Raw genomic sequence first — 19,906 nt, 5'->3', positions numbered from 1 at the left:
TCATTTGCCTCGCCAGGCTGACAGGTTCAACCTGGGGATGCGGCTGCACCTCACAAAGCCCCGGGGGTAAATGTTGGCCTTGAAGATGTTCCTCGAAACGGTGGTGATGCCGGTATTGTCACACACAATTCGAGACAGAGAAACCCGTTTCAGGGCCCTGCGCTGTCTCTTGGTGAAAACACCCCGTTTCTGCCACCAGAACCTACAGATGTTCAAGAGGTGTGGGTGGAGGTTGAGGAGGAATTAAGTTATAATGAGCACCTGTTGTGTGCCAGGTACTTTATTATTTCATTCAGTTTTCACAAAATTCCTGAAAAATAGGTATTATCTCCATTTTATAAATGGAAGAAATGGGTTCAGAGATTAAGTAAATTGCCCGGTATTAAATGTACAGTATTAAAGTTGCCACGGCTGGATTTGAACCTAAGGTATTGTTGTTAGGTGCCACTGAGTCGGTTCCAACTCATAGTGACCCTGTGCATAACAAAACAGAACACTGTCCAGTCCTTTGCCATCCTTACTATCTTAGCTTAGTGCCCAAAAATACAGAGTTAGGTCTTAAACCACCAGCTTATGAAGGGATACAAATACAGCCTTTTGGTCCTTGTTTTCTGGAATCTGCTACCCTGGAATAACTAGGCTGACAGTTCTGTCTCCTAGGTGCCTAAGAAGGCTGGTCATTCAAACCCCCAGCCACTCGGAAGGAAGACTGGGCAATATACTCCTGTAGAGATACCGCGTCGGAAACCCAAGGAGGGGTCGCTATGAGTCAGAACTGACTTGACGGCAGTGAGTTTTTTTTTTTTTTTTGGTGGGTTTAAAGTGACTGTGGCATAGTCATTATCAGGCTTGCCTGAGTGAATGGTATATCTCCTCTGACCAGACCTTTCAGAGAGCTTCCTGGTCTCAGATCCTATGAACTTGGAAGAAATGAATCTACAAAGACCATTTTTCCCCATTGTTCACTGTTGAAATTCTGGTGTTTTCTGTCATACCTCTCTGGAGCTAATCTCCTTTAGGGTAGGGCCACTTGCTTACCTGTCTCCATCTCGGACTTTTCTAAACTGCTTCTCAAAAATACAGGCTAGAAGAGGCCCCACTCGGGCCCCTGGCAAAAGGGGCTCTGCAATGGCTCCAATCCAGATGTCAATGTTGTCTGGTGTCCCATACAGTTTCAAGAACTGCCTTGCCAAATGATAGTTTTTCAGCACCCGGCTGAGTTGTGCCAAGTTCCGAGGCTGGGAGAGCCCACAGAAGCGCCTCCAAGCATTGTATCCTGCAAGGAGAGGGGGGAGAACAGCTTCAGTCTTGTGCCTGCTGAACACCCCTTAGTTGTGCTTCTCCACAAATTCTTGTGAGAGAATGCCCAGTGGTCAGTCAGTACTGGGCAGGAACAAGATGATCACCAGTGGTGGAAGAGACCATGAACCTTCAAAAGAACGAGCCATTGTCTAATTTCAAATGTACAATCATGCTTCGTGTGCATCAAACTGAGGAGCGTGTCCTAGTATAAAAAGCTGTCATGACCCAAAATTCAAAACCACAAAGCTGACATTTAATGGTATTGTTATTGGGCTCATGGGTGTTAATTAGGAACTAGTGAGTCAGTACCTTGGACATAAAAGGACTCTCAATCAAGGTTTGTAGAATGAATGAGTGAATAAACCAACAAATGAAGAATATGGGATAAAGTTCCTCTGCTCAGAAAAGGATCACATGTTGAATGATTCCATTTACATGAGAGGTCCAGAATAGGCAGATGATGTGGAGACCGACGGTAGATAAAGGGTTGTCTAGGACTGGGGTGGAGAGGGGTGTGGGGAATGACTATTATTATGAGGTTTCTTTAGGGAGTGGTGAAAATGTTCTGATATGGTGATTTTTTGTACAAGTCTGCACATACACTAAAACCACTGAACTGTACACTTCAAACAGGTAGATTTTAGACTATCGCAGTAAAGCTGCTATGCTTTTGTTTGTTTTTTAATTTCATCTACTCAGAACTTCCAAAGACCAATCATACTGACTTCTCAGATATCAGGATCCTACACCAGTGTCAAGCCATGTGATGTGGCCACGACCATCAAAGTAGGAGATAGCTTTCCCATAATCTGAAGAAGCACCAGCCCAATGCTGTTCACTGAACTACAACTCACAAGACACCATCTCCCAGCTGAACATTAGAAAACCATATAATGCATCATTACTGAGCATTGTTGCATGTGTGTCTCTCGGGATCCTCACAACACCTCTGTGGGGTATTTTGTTATCCCCATTTTACCAATGGATATTTGCTGAGGTTGAGCAACTATGACTTTTCCAAGGTCACTCCACTACTAAGTGAAGTTCAAATCAGATATTCCAATTCCAAATTTGGTTTTGGACTTGGGAATGGATTGGAGGAGACCAAAAGAGCTAGTATCAGGATATTTCTAGGATGGCAGGTACTGGGGGAAACAAAACTCACTGTTTTGCAACTTGGGAGGCCAGCAAGTTCAGTTTGCCACCAGGGGGTGCCCATAGCTCCTTAGGAGCACCCAAATGTAGGGAAGGAAGAGACCTCATGTTTACTGAGTGCCTGCTCTGTGTCTGCCAGGTGTCTTTTAGATGCAATAGGAATACCCCCCCCACACACACACACACTCCTTATAAGTGTCCACTCACACACTCCTTATAAGTGTCCACACACACACTCCTTACAAGTGTCCAGAGGTCAGCGGAGGCAGTTGGAGCTTCAGGTTCTACCTGGGAAGTAGGAGGTAGGGAAAAGGAGAGAGAAGAACAAGGCAGACCACGGCCTTCCCCTACAGTGGATTGAACAGGGCAAGAATGGAGAAAATTTGAACTTAAATTTAAATCTTACTATTTCCTAGTTACATATCCTTGGGCAAATTACTAAGTGTCTCTGAGCTAATTTCCTCATTTATAAAAAGGACTGTAATAGCTGCTTCTCAAGGTCATTGGGAAGACCAAATGAGTTAATATTCATGATGTTGTTGTTATTTGCCGTTGAGTCGGCCCCGACTCATAGCGACCCCTCCTTGGGTTTCCGAGGCAGTATCACTACAGAAGTAGGATTGCCCAACCTTCCTTCCGAGGAGTGGCTGGTGGAATATTCATGACAGTACCTAGCAAAGCACCTGGTGCAGAGTAGTTGCTTAAAAAGTGTAATTTTTTTTCTTTCCTGGACTTTTTTGTGTCCTCACCAAACAGCCAATGCCACCTTTAATTTTACTCTCTCTATTCCCTGCCTCTAAGGCTTTTCTTCCCTTAAAACAAGAAGCCAGTTTCTATAAGCCTGGAATTTTAGCCTGCCTCCCTGGAACTTGTCATGGAGTAAAGAATAGGGCAGTTCTTTCCTGTCTTTAAAATCTACTTTTCCCTCCCCCCACTACTTGGAAAGTCCTGATCACCTTTTGCTAACTCCTGTGCCTACATCCAAGAGCTCTGGTGGTGTAGTGCCTAAGGCATATGACTGCTAACCAGAAGGCTGGAGGTTCAAACTCACCAGCCACTCCTCGGAAGGAAGGTTGGGCAATCTACTTCCGTAGTGATACTGCCTCGGAAACCCAAGGAGGGGTCACTATGAGTCGGATCCGACTTGACAGCAGTGAGTTTGGTTTGGTTTGGTGCCCACATCCTAGTCTTATGTTACACTAAAGCTGGATACCCTATAGTGGATGGGGAAAGAGTTGGCAGGACAGGGAACAGGTGTTCCCTGGGAGGGTCTACTGCACCAACCTCAACACATCCTGAACAGTCCCAGTCAGAAAGGAGACACCCACTGAGCAGCCTCAGCCCAAACTAAGCCTGGAAGCAGGAGCTATTGGCTCCCTCACCTGGGAGCCCATGGTCCCGGCTGCGCTGCATGTTGAGAGCCGCCAGATCCAGCCCAATCCTTTTCACTTGCCGAAACAGCCGATCCCGGAGCTCATCCACCATCATGGAATCCTGACGGTTCAGCTTGGCAGGGGTGGCCATGAGGCCTCGGAGAAGGGGGTCGATGCCACCTGGTAGCAAGAGTGTGAGCAGCACCCATTAGACCAGCCTCTGGGAAGCCCACTGAGTCATCTCATGATGCCATGCCGAGCTCACTCAAGAGCCGGACAAGCCAGTTGCTTGTATAGTCTGTGTGTCAGGAAACAGGCCTGGGTGGACATGAAGGGAGATGGAGCTGGGAGAGGAAAAGTCACCCCACCCCCATTTTTTAAAGGAAGAGGAGAATGAAGGCTCACTTCATGTCTTCAACCTGCCAGTCTGACATCAATCTCTCCTTTGTCCCCCTTTTAGAAATCCTCTCATGCTAAGGGGTGGAAGGCCCATGACCGAGGGTATTGGTGTCACCTGCCTCATTTTCACCATCCCAGGGAGATGATTAGCAGTGGCCTGAGCCGCAGCCTGGCCACCTGGTAGACAGCTTGGCTCAGCCAGGGGAAGATGTGACCCCATCCCCCTCCCCATCCCACCCCTTTTGGGTTTTCTGTTTTTGAAAGACGAGGTCACCTTCGTACACGACTCGCCAGCTGGCAAAGAAGGCAGAGCTAAGTGGGATGTGGGAGTTGGGTGCTGAGGCCCGGTACTGGCTGTCCAAGCGGAACAGGAAGGGCTGGAGCATGGTGTGGCCAAAACGAAAGGCCAGAGTGAAGACATTAGCCACACGGGGGTCCACATTGGAGCAATACCCCCAGTAGGGCCCCAGTGTTCTCCTGGCCCGGGCCTTGCCCAGAACCAAGGGCAGAAAGTCTCGGTAGGTAATGATCTGGAAAAGAAGGTGTAAGAGGAACATTATCTTAGTGGCTGCCCAGCCAGCCCTTGTTTGGACAGATCTTTTGCTTTTCAAAGCTGCTCAGACATATTCTTCAATGTCATCAAGTTAAATGTGGCAACATTAATTTCCCATTGGCTGATGGAAATACTGAAGCCGAGAGAGGCTGAATGATATGGACAGTCACACTGTGTGTCCAATTCTGAGCTACAGGGAGAATTGGAGTAGAAGTCAGATTTCAAGTGTACCCCAATCGCCCAGACCCCACTGGCTTTTAGCACATCATCAAGGATATATTAAGGAAGGTGGGAGTCACTCTCTGAGACTGCTGCTTGTCCCAGGTTGTCTTCTGGGGGAAGCTGGGATCCAATGCTCCCTACCTGGACCATGGCCCCCACGATCTTCCGAGCCTCGTTGTACAGCTTGTCTCCACTCCACCTGGGGTTTAGGCGTTCCAGCTCAGTGGCCAGTCGATTGTGCTCTCGCATAAAGAGGGTGTGCATGGCCGCCAGTTTGGGGGTTTCACTGGATCGGGAGTCACCTTGAAAATCCCAAATTTAAAGTCACAGCCCTGCCCAGAGAAATTTCCTTCTGCTAAAAAGGCCTGGCTGCCCAATGGTTAAGCACTTGACTACTAGCCAAGAGGTTGGTGGTTCGGATCCATTGAGAGGCCTCTCCAAAGACAAGCCTGGCAATCTGCTTCCAAAAGGAAAACCCTCAAAGCCCTATGGAACAGTTCTACTCTGCACACATGAGGTCACCAGGAGTTGGAGTCAACCTGACGGCAACTCCCAACAACATGGAGGTGGTAAGCACCTTGCCATGAGAGATTCAAGCAGGCAGAGCTGGCCTCACACAGGAGATCTGAAAAGGGGCTCCTTCCAACTACCTGACTCTGTGATGAGTGTACACCAGTCTAGGCCTGTGGTCTGCCCAATACTGAGGTCTGAAACCATGCACTATCACTGTACCCCACCATGGCTTCCCAACCAGAACCCAGGAACTGGGGTATTCTGGGAAGACACTCTCTTATCCCAAGTCTGACCTGCCAGGAAGCAGGGGATATGCGCAGAGCGGTTGGTGAGGAGACAAGGGTCGTGCTGCAGGTTGTCAAAGGGCAGCAGGTCCCGGCCATTGTCACGGAAGCGTTGGTTGACAGCCAGCAGCCCCAGATAGTTGGTCCTGTTGCGGAGCCGCAGAGCAAGGGAGACCTCACTACCATACACCATGCTGGCATCCAAAAAGGAGGTGAGCGCATTGAGCTGGTTGCGGATTTTGTTCTTATTTTGGGGGCATGCGGGTGCCGAGCGGAAGAAGGGGATACAGTCATGCTGGTTCTTGATGCGAGGGTCATTGGGTGGGATCTGCATGGAAAAGAAGCCTCAACAGCAGGCTCACTCCTGTTCATCCACCACCTGCCTCAAAGCTTTGCTCAAACCCTCCTCCTGCAGGAAGGCTTCCTTGACTCAATCTTGAGTGTCCTTAGCACTTTGTAACTGTCATGAAAGGTTAGAAATGGATTAGGCCTTTGAGATGATCTAGATCCTATTTTACAGATGGGGAAATAGAGGTTCAGAGAGGGAAGGTGACAACTAGTGAGTGGGAGAGGTGGGACTAGAACCTAGTTCTCCTGACATTTCGTCTGTGCTCCTTTAATTTAGTTCAATCTGACAGACATTTGCTAACCACTTTTCTGTGCTGGGTGCTTGGACACTATGCAGGTCAACAAAAACCAGGTTGCAAGAAGCTGGTAGTTCAGTGAAAACAGACATACACATAGAGTTTTGTGACTCTAAATTCAGATGGATTTGCTATGCTTGATATAAATATCAAAAGCTAAACAAAAGTGTAACAGGAAGATCTAGTAAGGCTCCTCAGAAGAGGTGCCCCTGAGCGGGATTTGATGAATGCATAAGATTTTAACAGGGAGACCTCATGTACCATCCATCCCTCACGAACATGGCCCTACTTCTTAAGTGTGAGTATGTATGAGTGTGTGTGTACATCCTCTATCCCCAGCAGAAACTCCCTGGCTTTCTCTTCTTTTTCCCTAGTGGCCACATCACCTTTTCATCCCAGCCTGAAGAATGTGGCCTTCTCACAACTCAATCCCAGGAGTTGGCGGGAACTGCAGGCCCTTGGGCCACCCCCAGGAAGGAGAGAAGGACAAGAGCTAAGAGATCCTAAAGATTTCCAAAAGTAGGAGCCCCAAAACTTCTGCTGGAATCAGACCCAGGTGAAGGTCTGTCTAACTTGCTTCCCCTTCCATGAAGCCTGCACTGAAACTTCTGGTGGATTGCTCCATCCCTGGACCCCCCACCCCAAACACACACAGAACAAGGCATCTGTGCCAAGGTCTCTTGGCACCATAAGTCTTTGGTTACAGAGCGCTGTGCTTCTTCTGTGTCTTATACCCAGCCCCAAGTATATGGAAGGACAGTGCTTCCACCTTTGGGACTTCCTACCCCTAGCTCTCTGCCAAGGGTGGAGGCCACACCTGGGGCCTGGGAGGTTGGCTAGGGTACCTTGATGGGAAAACAGGGGGGCAGCTGGGCACAGGTCTTCTCACAGTCGACACCCCCAGAGAAGGCCACTCGGGCTGGGGAATCTGGGGAGAAATCCAAGTCATGATCGATGAATTGGCCCCACTGCATGAACATGAGGGCCCGGCCCTTGTCGGAGACCAGTCTCTGGCTGGGGAAGCGCACAATCTGATTGGAGACAGCTCGGACCTGGTGGGAAGATAAGGTTAGCACCAGTAGTCAAGGACTCCCCAGCACATGGAGGAAGCAGCTCCCCCTGCTAGAGAGAACGCATAGTCTCTCCTCTCCTACACTACCCTCCCCTTTTCTTTGCCTCTGGAAATGTAGTCATCTCCTGTTGTGGCTGTCATTCTTAGAAGGATAGTCTCTGGCCTAGCTTCTGAAGATTCTGGGAGTTAAGAGAAGGTGAGGTATCAGGTTGGCTGGCCTAGACTTCACCACCTATTTCAGAGAGCTAAGTAGATCAAATTGATAGGCCAATAAATAGACTAAGATAATTCTGTCAAATACATGAAATGATTGATAGGTGATGGATGATAAATGTAATAGAAAATTGAATAGAGAGATGGATGGAAGGAGCAATGGAAGAAAACTAATAAATAGATGTTGATAGGTAGATGATAGATTATTACATTAACATATCAATAACTTGATGACTTGATGGATGTTAAATAGATCAATAGATATGGCTAGATAAAATACATTGGGGGGAAAAAAATAAAACTCACTGCCGTTGAGTCGGATCTGACTCATAGCAACCCCTCCTTGGGTTTTCGAGGCAGTATCTCTATGGAAGCAGATTGCCCAACCTTCCTTCCAAAGAGTGGCTGTTGAGTTTGAACCCCCAGCCTTCTGGTTGGCAGTCAAATGCCTTAGGCACTACGCCACCAGAGCTTCTGATAAGATACATAATTTTTTTTTATATTTAGCAAGATACTTTGACACTGATTCTCTCTGAAATATAATATAATAATACGGTAACAGCTAGCATGAATAGATCAGGTCTTACATAGCTGTTTATACCAAGTGCTTTATTTGATATTCACACCAGCTCCATGAGATAGGTACTATTTTGCTGCCATTTCATAGTTGCAGAAACTGACACTAAGAAAGCTGTATTACTTGCCCAGAGTTGCCTAGCTGGTCAGTGGTAGAGCCTGCATTTGAGCCCTGCCTGGCTAACTCTGGACCAGGTTTAGAAGAGATCAAGCGCCCTACACACACTCAACCCCGACTCACAAGAGGGAGGAGAAAGCCATTGTGTCTCTTTCTGGGGTTCCAGCCGAAGGGGAGCGACAGACCATCCTCATATTGGGCTGGCAGCCAACGGGCCAGGGCCTGGTTGGAGGCCCCCAGCCAGGGTCTCTTCCTGTAGCAAAGTGTGGGCTGAGTTTAGCAGGGCTCAGGGCCTGGGATTGGCTCAGCGTGGAGGAGGGGGCAGGTGGACGGAGGGAGGCTTCCCAGGGTAGATATAGCACCTGACACCACCTACTTATTGTTGCATCTCCCAGTGATGGTGCGGTACTTGTTGCCACACTTCTCAGCATTGTCCTGGACAGCACAGCCACTGGCCTGGGATAGCAGCCGAAACTGGGATTCTGTGAGCACATCTGAGGATAGGGCAGATGGCAGGGTCCTAGGCTGAGTCCCTAGGGCTCTGGCTCCTTGCAGATCTGGCCTGTCCCAAACTTCCATCCCTTCACCCTCTCTCCTCCCAGCACCCCAGGACTCTACACCCTACCACCCCCTCGTGGCTTTCTTCCACTCTGAGCATGCCCCAGGACTTGGTGGGGAGCATAGTACCAGTGACATTGAAGGGCCTGGACCCCTGAGGTTGGAACTTCTTCTCCAGCAGCCCCAAGGCCACATGCATATAGTCGGCAGCCCGGACTACTGTCCGCGTGGCTGCTACTGGCTGCTTGAAGTAGGACAGGAGGTCCATGGGGCTGGCTGAGCCACTGTGAAGGCGCTGCTTGATGCTATGCAGAAAAGGCAGGGTGAGGGATGAAGAAGGGCGACAGATTCACCCAACAGAGCCCCAGCCCAGGGGTGGACAGGCAGGACAGTGTAGATATACAAAGGATGGACCAAGGGGAGGCGTTCTCCAATGTAGGTCCCATGGTGCCCATAGTAGAGTGGTGTTGAAATGGCCTTGGCTGGAGCCCACCCCCTCACAGACTGCATCATGCAGCCCCCAGGCCCAGGCCCACCTCCTCTGTGTCCGATTGTAAGCTGCGTCCACCATCAGCTTGGCCTCTGCGATGCAGTCCTGTATGACTAAAGTATCCACTGCCCTGGGAGAAGCTGTTCAGAGATATGGGGACTGAGGATCCAGGAGAGCCACAGGACCCCCAGACCCAAGCACTTTCCCTTGTATTTCACCCCTTCATACACATACACACACACACACACACATGCACACACTTCAGACCAACCTGTCTCCTTGGCTATCCAAGGGGCTATTACCTGGGGCAGTGCCCTGACAGGGCTGGGGGAGGGCAAGGATAGCCAGAACCCCTGCCAGGGCCATAAGCAGCTTCATCTCTGCAAGGAGACCCCCAGCCACAGCTGAGTCAGTCACCAACACCCACATCCTGCATCTGCTAGTGTCCCAGCCCCCTTCTCTCCCAGAGGCCCCCAAGCTGACCCCTCCTGCTCTTCTCTGGAAGTAGCCTGGAAAGGGACTTTTATACGCCCTCCTAGGGTGGGGGTTGTTGGGGAGCCCCTGAAGTCCTGCCTCTTAAGGTGGAGCCCTGGGACTTCCCTTTAGCTTTCAGAGGAGCTGTGAGAACGTACACCCCCTCCACCCCACTCCTTGCCAGCCTGTGGGCACCCTTCCCTCCATCCCTTACCCTCAGTCTTTGTGACAAGCACAAGGGATGAACAGGAAGAAGTCAATGGACCCTGAGCCTCAACTTCCTCATCAGTGAAATGGGGAGGCTCTGCAATGCAGCCCTGTGTGACTAGGTACCCACTGCCCTGGGGGAGGCTGTTCAGGGGTATGGGGACTGAGGATCCAGGGGAGCAACAGGACCCCAGACCCAAGCACTTCCCCTCTTCAGAGACCAAATAAGAGAATGGGTGTCAAAGTTCTTTGTAAACTGCACTCTGAGGTGCAAATGCCAGTTTACATTCTACTAATGAGCCATGAGGGAGCCCTGGTGACACAGTGGTTAAGCACTCAGCTGCGAACCAAAGGTTGCAATTTGAACCCACCAGCTGTTCCATAGGAGAGAGATGTGGCAGTCTGCTTGTGTAAAGATTTACAACCTTGGAAACCCTATGGGGCAGTTCTACTCAATCCTATAGGGTCACTTTGAGTCGGAATTGACTGATGGCAAGTGGATTTTATAGCATGAGCCATTCTATAAAGGAGTCCCTGGGTAGTGGCATAGTGCTTAAGGCATTTGATTGCTAACCAGAAGGCTGGTGGTTCAAACCCACCAGCCACTCCTCGGAAGAAAGATTGGGCAATCTACTTCGGTAATGATATTGCCTTGGAAACCCAAGGAGGGATCACTGTGAGTTGGATCTGACTCAACAGCAGTGAGTTTTTTTTTTTTTTTACTAGCCGAAAGGTTGGCGGCTCAAACTCATTCAGAGGTGCCTCTGAAGACAATTGCTTCTAGAAGGTCACAGCCTTGAAAAGCATTGGGAACAGTTTTACCCTGCACACGTGGGGTCACCACAACTTGGAATCCTCAGCCCCTCAAGTCCCTCCAACACTCCTCATCTCTCACCCTGGCCTGCTTTTCCTGTCTTTCTCTGGCACCCACCACCTAACAGCCTATAGAATTTATTGATTTGCTATGCATAGTGTTTCTTGTGTCTCCTCCCACTAGAACCTAAGCTCCTCCGGGGTGGGGATCTTCACTGGCAAGCCCACTGATGTATTTCTCCCAGGGCCCAGAGCTGTGCCTAGAACATAGGCATCGGTCAATGAATATTTCTGGATGACCAAGGAGCAGTGTGTCTGCAGAGAGGGTGGGGCCTTGCCAGCCACCAACTGTTGGTCCTTGGAATGTCACTTCTCTTCTTTGGGACTCAGTTTCTCCATTCCTAAAATGGGAGTTGGGCCAGATGATTAGAATGTCTCCTCCCTTCATCCAACAGGGCATTGACCATGTCTGTCTGACTGTTGTATCCTCCCCATTCCCAGCACAGAGCCTGGCATTCAGTAGATGCTAAATAAATGTGTGTTGAGTGATGTCTGATCTACAATTTGGTCCCTCTTCCTCACGCTTCAATCCTACCAGCTCTAAGACTCCAAGGAGAGGGTGGGATCAGGCTGAGGGAGGGCCTGGTAGGGAAATGAAGGAGTCACCTCTTGGGGCCATTTGGGGGATGCAGTGAGATGTTATGGGGAAAGCATCCCCCCATAGCAGATCTCCAGGAAAGCAAAGTCCTGCCTTAGACTTGGTGCTGCTTCAGTGCCTATCAGAGCAGGTTTACTCTAAATCGCGGGTTTAAACTCTGAGCTCCTGTTGTGCTTGCTTAGCCTCTTCTTGAGAGGTGGCTTGCTGCAGTGGGGTCAGACCACCCTGGGTTTGAATCAGCTCTGTCATTAGCTTTTCATCAGCTCTGTCATTAGAAATGAAAAGTTGAGTGAGCCTCCATTTTGCCATCGTAAGTGTAGAACACACCCCAGTCAGTCTTTTCCCAAGAGCCCATGCTCTCTCACACATCCTGGCCTTCCCTCCTGGGGTCTCCACTGTGTGACACCAGTGGAGTATAGCTGATATCCCATGGTCTCCAGCCCCATTCCAGTCTGCCTGGAGAACACATGCACTCTCTCAAGACTCAGCTCCAAGAACCCTTAACACTGTGCAGCCTGCCTGTGGTCATCCTTTTTTCAGGTGAAATCTGAAATCTCCAATCCTTCCTCAGTGGAGACCCTATACCTTCTTCAGACTCAGCAGGGCTTTTTCCAGTGTCCTTGTCTACTTCTCTACATCCCCCACCTCCTACCTAAACCACAAGGTTATGCACAACCCCCTCCTCCCACACCACCACCACCGGCCTCGGCAGTTGCTCTCGAAACAGCCACTTCAGCAACCCCTTTTATTATAAGTTCCAGTTGAAGTCCTGGGCCCTCCTGATCTTATCTCCTTTATCTTCAGCAGAGGCCCCTCTCCTGGGACAGGGGGGCTTGAAATGAAAAGTTGCTGTGTAGTAGCTAAAAGCACACTGGGTTCCTTGCCAGAGACCCATTGTATGACTTTGGATAAATACTAACACCCCCTGAACCTCAGTTTCCAAATCCTATAAAGGAGAGTTTTTTTTTTTTTTTTTTTTTTAAGAAATGTTAGAGTGCTCCCCAAGGAGCCTGGTGGTGCAGTAGTTAAGCGCTCAGCTGCTAAGGAAAGGTCAGCAGTTCAAACCCACCAGCCACTATGCAGGAGAAGATGTGGCACCCTGCTTCTGTAAAGATTACAGCCTTGAAAACCCTATGGAGCAGTTCTACCCTGTCCTACAGGGTCTCTATGAGTCAGAATTGACTCGACAGCAATGGGTTTATGGCTAATGCTCCCTAAATGTGCTTCACCCAGCCCCTGCCCTCAGGAAGCCAGATCCCCCAGTGGTTGGAAGCTGGGTGGGTATGTGTAACCCAGAGTGCTCTTCTTCCAAGGTCCTTGGCATTCAGAGGACTCTATTCTTTAGCAACAGTGAGTTGTGCAAGGGTTTTGCTATAGCTGTGGGATGCCGTGGGTTACTGGCACAAGCCTGAAACAAACCCTGGGCTCTAGACCTATAGCCCTGACAAGTTGGCTGATCTCTCGGGGATCTTAACCTATTGACCACTTGGGGTAGTGGGGAGAGGCAAGCAGAAGGAAGCAAACCACTGAGGGATCCTGGAACAAGGCTGGGCATCATGATCCTGTATACCCAGACTCTAGATGGAGGTCCCTGGGGACAATGGTTGGACCAGCTATTTTGGGTGGGAGTGTGAGTATAGAAGAAGGGCCTGCCACCTGGCTGTCCTGGTCCTGGGGAGCTGGTCTCTGGCTGCCCTTTCAGCCTAACTTCTCCCTCCTCCCACAGGACTCTACCCCTACATTCCAGCCACCCAACCCTTCATATGGGAGCTCTGATAGTGTAGTGCCTAAGGCACTTGACTGCTAACCAGAAGGCTGGTGGTTCAAACCCACCAGCCACTCCTTGGAAGGAAGATGGGGCAATCTACTTCCGTAGTGATACTGCCTCGGAAACCCAAGGAGGGGTCCCTATGAGTTGGGTCCGACTCGACGGCACATAACAACAACAACAACAACCCTTCAAATACAAACCCCACCTTCTGTCTGCTTCCAGACCTCTGGTGATTCTGCAGGAAGCTCCTCCCTCTCCTTCTGGCTCCCTCTGGACAGCTATCTCTGACCCACTCCACAAGCTAGGCAGCCACAGCACTTACTATAGGAAGCTTGTGGAGAGCAGTACATAGGGACTGAGAACTGGGGTGCAGAGTAAGGCTCACTTAGATTCCAATCCAGCACCATCATCCAGTTGGACAGGCTAGTCGACCTTTCAGAGCCCATCTCCTCACTGTCCACAGAGGTCCTTACTACCCTTACCTTTACAAAGTCATTATAGAGTCATTAGGAGAATAAATGTAGAATGCTACCACAGAGTCTTGTATGCAACAGGCATTCAACAGCGTTTATTGAATAAACCTGTTCTGCTGTGTTATTCTCTCCTTTATTGACCTCACTTGGGACCCTCCACAAGGACAGTGATGGACATCAGATGAAGGGGTAAGGGCAAGGAGTTCTAGAGCTTTGCAGAGCATTCAGGGCTCAGCACCTGGAAGGCCTCCAAAGTCAGGATTGTTCAGATCTGGCTCTCTGAGGCCTCCTGACCATGCTGGTACAGCATGCCAGTGCCAGGGCATGCAAATGGAATGAACCACAGCAAGGGAGGGAGAAGACCTCAGGCTCTCCAGCCCAGGCCCCTCCCCACGCACACCAGCTGTGGTCTTCCATGGCAGGCCCATGCCATGTCTGTTTGTCACCCATAGTAGTTTCAGTAGCTAACACAATGCCTGTCAGGGACTCACAAAAAGGGTACATTCTTTGTAACTTTGCCTGGCATGTCCCTCAGGGTGCGGGAACAGGTTTGTGCCTATACATCTGTCAGGACCTGGTATCTTTTGTCAGGGACATTGTTCTCTTTTCACCAGGACATACTGAAACCAAGTAAAGTCAAAACTATTTCCCCCACCCTGGTTAAAACAGATAATTAGAACAGATAGGAATAGATAAGTAAACTTAATTCTCTCAACTATTTCCCCACCCCAGTTAAGACCAAGAGGACTCTGGTTGGAGACAGATGAGTAAATACAATAAGCTCAGTTCCTTAAGAACTGAATGGAACACAAACATTCTTTCCTGCTATTTCCTTAGGCATTAACACGTGATAAACGTGTTAATGTGTCTTAGAAAACAACTTGAAAATGAACTCTGGCCCGTGGACATGGGCAGTGGGACAAAGAAGAGCAAAGTTGCTAGGAACTAACACCCTCCCCTCTGCCTAAGCCCTGATCAGCTGATGACAGGAAGCCGGTGTGACTCATCTGGTACTCAAGTGCACTGGATCAAAATGCTACTGTACCTTTAAACCAAGGTGAAGGAAATTTCAGCCAATCATCAACCATCTCACACCCAAATTCCTGACATTTTAAACTTTATGCATAAAACCCTCTCTTCTGAAACCTACAAAATTATAATTCAGTGGAGTTTCAGGGAGTCAGATCTGGGTATGGGTACCCCTGCCTCCTTGCATTGCTGCTTTGCAATAAATAATTTTCTCTCTTCTTAATGGCCTTAGGGCCTAAGGCAATTTCCTGCCAAGTGCAAGGCTGGTGGTTCAAACCCACCAGCTGCTCCCTGCCAGGTAGATCGGGCCATCTCTTTGTGAGCTCTCGTAGCATGTGCCTAAGGCACTTGACTGCTAACCAGCAGGCTGGCGGTCCAAACCCACCAGCCACTCCTTGGAAGAAAGGTTGGGCAACCTACTCCTGTAATGATACTGCCTCGGAAACCCAAGGAGGGGTCACTATGAGTTGGTCCGACTCAATGGCACATAACAACAACAACCACCTCTTAATCACTTGGTGTGTAAACTGTTTTGGCCTGACTGCGCACCTGGCAGGGACCCGCGTTTGGTCCTATTTCAGTATCACAGGCCCAGCTTTGACAGGCTGAGGCCCAGACCCAGGACCATGAAGGAGGCTGCCCTCTTTAGCATCTTTCAGCTACAATACCCAAGAGCTTTCCCTCCCAGCCACCCAGGGCCATCTCAAAACCACAAACTTCTGCAACCACTTTCATAAGAACCGTCCACCAACTGGTGGAGCTGCTGCCCACAGGCTTGATTGGATCTCTTTATCTGCTCAGCTTCAACGGCCCCTATCAAGACAACTGGGATGGATCAAAGCTCTGGGCCCAGCAGGTCTGCTCTTGCTCCCAGGGATCCTAGGAATCTGGCACTATTTTCATGATAAGAACACTGAGGTCTGCAGGAGAAGTGGCTTGGCTTAAAGTGCAATGGCTTGGCTGCTGTGCCAGAGAATGGGGCTGGGCCAGGAGTGTATGCATATGTGCACATATGTGCATGCATGTGCCTGCATATGCATGTGTGTGTCCCAGAGCTGAGGACTCCTCTCCTGAGAAAGGCAGCTCTGAGGGCTCTGTCTTTGGTGAAGCTGGTGGAAAAATCTCACTCTGGGGCCTGGGAGAGCTGGCCTGGGAGCCCACCACCAACCCTGTGTGACCTTGGGCTTGACCTCTCTGATCAGCTAATAAAGTCAATAAAGGGCAGGAAGACTCAGAAGGAAGGAGGGTTTTCTGCGGAGCACTTACTGGAAGAGTGCACAGGTCCAGGGAGGTCAGCTGAGGGCAAGTGCCCTCTTCATTCCTCTCCTCTTTAACCTTGTATGAGAGCTGATGCCTTGCCTCCTCCATCAGACTGGCAGTCCCAGGGTCAGGGCCTGGCCTTGTAGATAAGGCAGACCCTGCTTTGAGTCAACGACACAAGGAGAGGGCTCAATGGGGCATGTATCCCCCCGCTGCTTGTATCTGTGGGGGTAATTGGAGCCCTGAGGGTGCTGGGTTCCAGACAGAAGAGCCATAGCTGGCTCAGGTGATTTATTGAGCCCTGTTACGTGCCAGGCTTGGTACTATGGGCTTTGCCACCCTCACCCCACATCCTAACAGCAACCCTAAGAGGCAGGCACTCTGTTTTATTATTGATGCAGAGAAAATTATGTGTCCCAGACTCAGAACCAGGAAGGGCCAAGCAAGGATCTGAGCGAGGGTCTGACATCACAACAGTTCCTTCTCCCTAGGCTTATAGGGCACAGATGTGACCTGACAGGAGAAGATGCTCCTTACCAGTGTGGGAAGATGCCTCAGGCCTGGCGTCACTGGTGGGTACAAGAGGTAGGGGATCTGACAGGTCAAGTTGCTCCAATTGTATTGAGTCCTGGGTGAGGCTACACAATGGGTAGGCTGGGCTGCCCCAGCCACTCTGGAGCACCTTGAAGAAGGGGATGGGCAGAGGAGGAGCACAAAAAGGGACAAGGCCTGGCAGATGAAGGTAGTGGGAGGGCTACACCATCCGGCAGCCTCCCTGGGCCCACACACTTTAAATAAAAATCCAACACAGTTTCTACACAGAAAGGGGCCCACTGGATCTATTTTGCATCCTAGAATCACAAGACCTTGAAAAAAATGACTGCCTGAAGGTTGTAAACATAGTGTCGTTGCCTGGGGAACTACAATCAGAAGGTTCAAAAATTTAACGATTTCGAAGATTGTGTAGATTTTACCACCTCCTCCATCCCCACACCCCATGCCCTAGCCCCAGCCCCCACTCCCCACAGCATCTCTCTACCTGTGGTGGTGAGCCTGGTGCTATCAGACCCTTAGCAGCACTATGGTGGCTGAAGCCAGCACCCAATATCAGCACTTTACGCTCAGGGGAAGGCTGCTCTCTCTTCTACTCTTCCTGTCCTACCCCTCAACAATGTTGCCATTGAGTTGATTCCAACTCATAGTGACCCTATAGGGATAGAGCAAAACAACCCCATAGGGTTTCCGACGCTATATTGTTGTTAGGTGCTGTTGAGTTGTTTCTGACCCATAGCGACCTCATGCACAACAGAACAAAACACCACCTGATCCCACATCAGCCCCATGATTCTTGCTATACTTGAGCTCATTGTCGCAGCCACTGTGTCAATCCATCTCAATGAAGGCCTTCCCCTCTTTAATAGACCCTCTACCTTACCAAGTATGACATCCTTCTCCAGGGAATGATCCCTCTGACAACATGACCAAAGTAGGTGAGACAAAGTCTGGTCATTCTTGCTTCCAAGGAGCATTTCAGCTGCACTTCCTCCAGGACAGATCTGTTAGTTCTTTTAGCAGTCCATGGTACTTTCAGCATTCTTTGCCAGCACCACAACTCAAAAGCATCAACTTTTCTTCGGTCTTTCTTATTCATTGTCCAGCTCTCACATGCATACGAGGCAATTGGAAATATCATAGCCTGTGTCAGGCATACCTTAGTCCTCAAGGAGACATCCTTGCTCCTTAGAACTTGAAAGAGTTCCTTTGCAGCCAACCTGCCCAGTGCTACACGTCGTCTAATGTCCTGACTACTGCTTCCATTGACCTCTATTGTAGAACTAAGCAACGTGAATTCTTCGACAACCTCAATCTTTTCTCCATTTATTATGATGCTGCTTATTGGTCCAGTTGTGAGGATTTTTGTCTTCTTTATATTGAGATGTAATCTATACTGCAGACTGTGTTCCTCAATCTTCATCAGTAAGTGCCTCAAGTCATCCTCACTTTCAGCAAGCAAAGTTGTATCATCAGCATATCACAGGTTGTTAATGATTTTTCCTCCAATCCTGATGCCACGTTTTTCTTCACATAGTCCAGCTTCTTGGATTATTTGCTCAGCATATAGATTGAATAAGTATGGGGAAAGGATACAACCCTGACACACTCCCTTCTAGATTTTAAACCATGTAGTGTCCCCTTGTGCCATATGAACGATGCCATAATCTCTACAGAAAATGAGCCCTGGTGGTGTAGTGGTTAAGCACTCATCTGCTAACCAAAAGCAGCAGTTTGAACCCACCAGCCACTCCACAGGAGAAAGATGTGGGATTCTGTTTCTGTTAAGATTTCAAACCAAAAAACTCACTGCAGGATCATTCTAGAAGAGTTAAAACTGGAAGTTCCTGACACCCCCCTGTTACTGAAGTTAGGTTGCTGGGTACATTCTAGACCTGGAAGGTCAGAACATCTGTCTTCAAGGACTAATGTTTGTTAATTCTACTGTTTAAACTACTGTTTATTTATTCTTTCAACAGATATTTATGGAGAGCCTTCCACATGTCAGGGCTTGGGCTGATTGCTAGGTTTTTTTGTTTTAAACCACCATATATAATTATGCTTTCATGCCTTTCCCTTAACAGAGGATCAAATGGAGAAAAGTAATGGGGAAACTGGAGACAAACACAGGACACGTGGCAAATGGGCATGCTACATTCAAAAGCCCTGTACTAAAGCAGTCATTAAAAGCCATTGGTAGTGGCAATGAATGGTTTTTCAAGTTTGATTTACCTTTTTAGTGCACTTATGTTTGGTTTTCCTATGCTGGACTTCACCAGATGGAATACACAGGAATCAGATCAACTACATCTGTGGCAAAAGGTGATGGAAAAGCTCAATATCTTCAGCCAAAACAAGATCAGGAGCTGATTGTGGAACAAACCATCAACAGCTCATATGAAAGTTCAACTTGAAGTTGAAGACAATTAAAACAAGTCCATGAGAACCAAAATATATTAATATATCCCTTGAATATATCCCGCCTGAATTTAGAGACCATCTAAAGAATAGATTTCATGCATTGAGCACCAATTACCAAAAACCAGAAGAATTGTGGGATGACATTAAGGGCATCATCCATGAAGAAAGGTCATTAAAAATATGAGAAAGAAACAACCAAAATAGATGTCAGAAGAGACTCTGAAACTTGCCATTGAGCGAAGAGCAGCTAAAGCAAATGGAAGAAATGACAAGATAAAAGAACTGAACGGAAGATTTCAAAGAGCAGCTTGAGAAGACAAAGCCAATTACTATAACAAAATGTGCAAAGACCCCAAAAGGGAAGAACATGCTCGGCATTTCTCAAGCTAAAAGAACTGAAGAAAAAATGTAAGCCTTGAGTTGCAATACTGAAAGATTCTATGGGCAAAATAATGAATGATACAGGAAGCCATCAAAGTAAGATGGAAGGAATACACAGAGTCACTGTACCAAAAAGAACTGGTCAGTCTTCATCCATTTCAGGAGGTGGCATATGTTCAAGAACCAATGGCATTGAAGGAAGAAGTCGAAGCTGCACTGAAAGAAATGGTGAAGAACAAGGCTCCAGGAATTGATGAAATACCCATTGAGATGTTTCAATAAATGGATGCCCCACTGAAGGCACTCACTCAGCTATGCCAAGAGATTTGGAAGACAGCTACTTGGCCAACTGACTAGAAGAGATCCATTTTTGTACCCATTCCAAAGAAAGGTGA

The 19,906-nt window shown here is 48.7% G+C and overlaps 1 protein-coding gene across 1 annotated transcript; it reads right to left on the bottom strand.

The window, feature by feature from the left end:
• On the bottom strand, window positions 1–9,865 carry EPX (eosinophil peroxidase). The gene is made up of 12 exons (XM_007958006.2): window positions 9,775–9,865; window positions 9,519–9,612; window positions 9,112–9,287; window positions 8,801–8,918; window positions 8,548–8,677; window positions 7,291–7,497; window positions 5,811–6,129; window positions 5,146–5,306; window positions 4,504–4,759; window positions 3,840–4,010; window positions 1,039–1,276; window positions 1–202 (listed from the first exon to the last, which is right to left on the bottom strand). Exons 1-12 carry the CDS (start codon window positions 9,848–9,850, stop codon window positions 1–3), a joined length of 2,148 nt encoding a protein of 715 aa, XP_007956197.1. The 5' UTR covers window positions 9,851–9,865.
• Window positions 9,866–19,906: the final 10,041 nt, after the last annotated feature.

The sequence above is a fragment of the Orycteropus afer genome, unplaced genomic scaffold (assembly GCF_000298275.1).
Source record: "Orycteropus afer afer isolate SDZICR_OR568_19922 unplaced genomic scaffold, OryAfe1.0 scaffold00834, whole genome shotgun sequence".
In the NCBI taxonomy this organism is placed as follows: Eukaryota; Metazoa; Chordata; class Mammalia; order Tubulidentata; family Orycteropodidae; genus Orycteropus; species Orycteropus afer.
This window is presented reverse-complemented; position numbering and strand designations above follow the sequence as displayed.

Coding starts and splice junctions, on each gene's coding strand:
- EPX (XM_007958006.2), bottom strand. CDS start 9,850: ATGAAGCTGCTTATGGCCCTGGCAGGGGTTCTGGCTATCCTTGCCCTC. Junction 9,288..9,518: donor TACAATCGGACACAGAGGAG/GTGGGCCTGGGC, acceptor TTTTCTGCATAG/CATCAAGCAGCGCCTTCACA. Junction 6,130..7,290: donor CCCCCTGTTTTCCCATCAAG/GTACCCTAGCCA, acceptor TTTTCCATGCAG/ATCCCACCCAATGACCCTCG.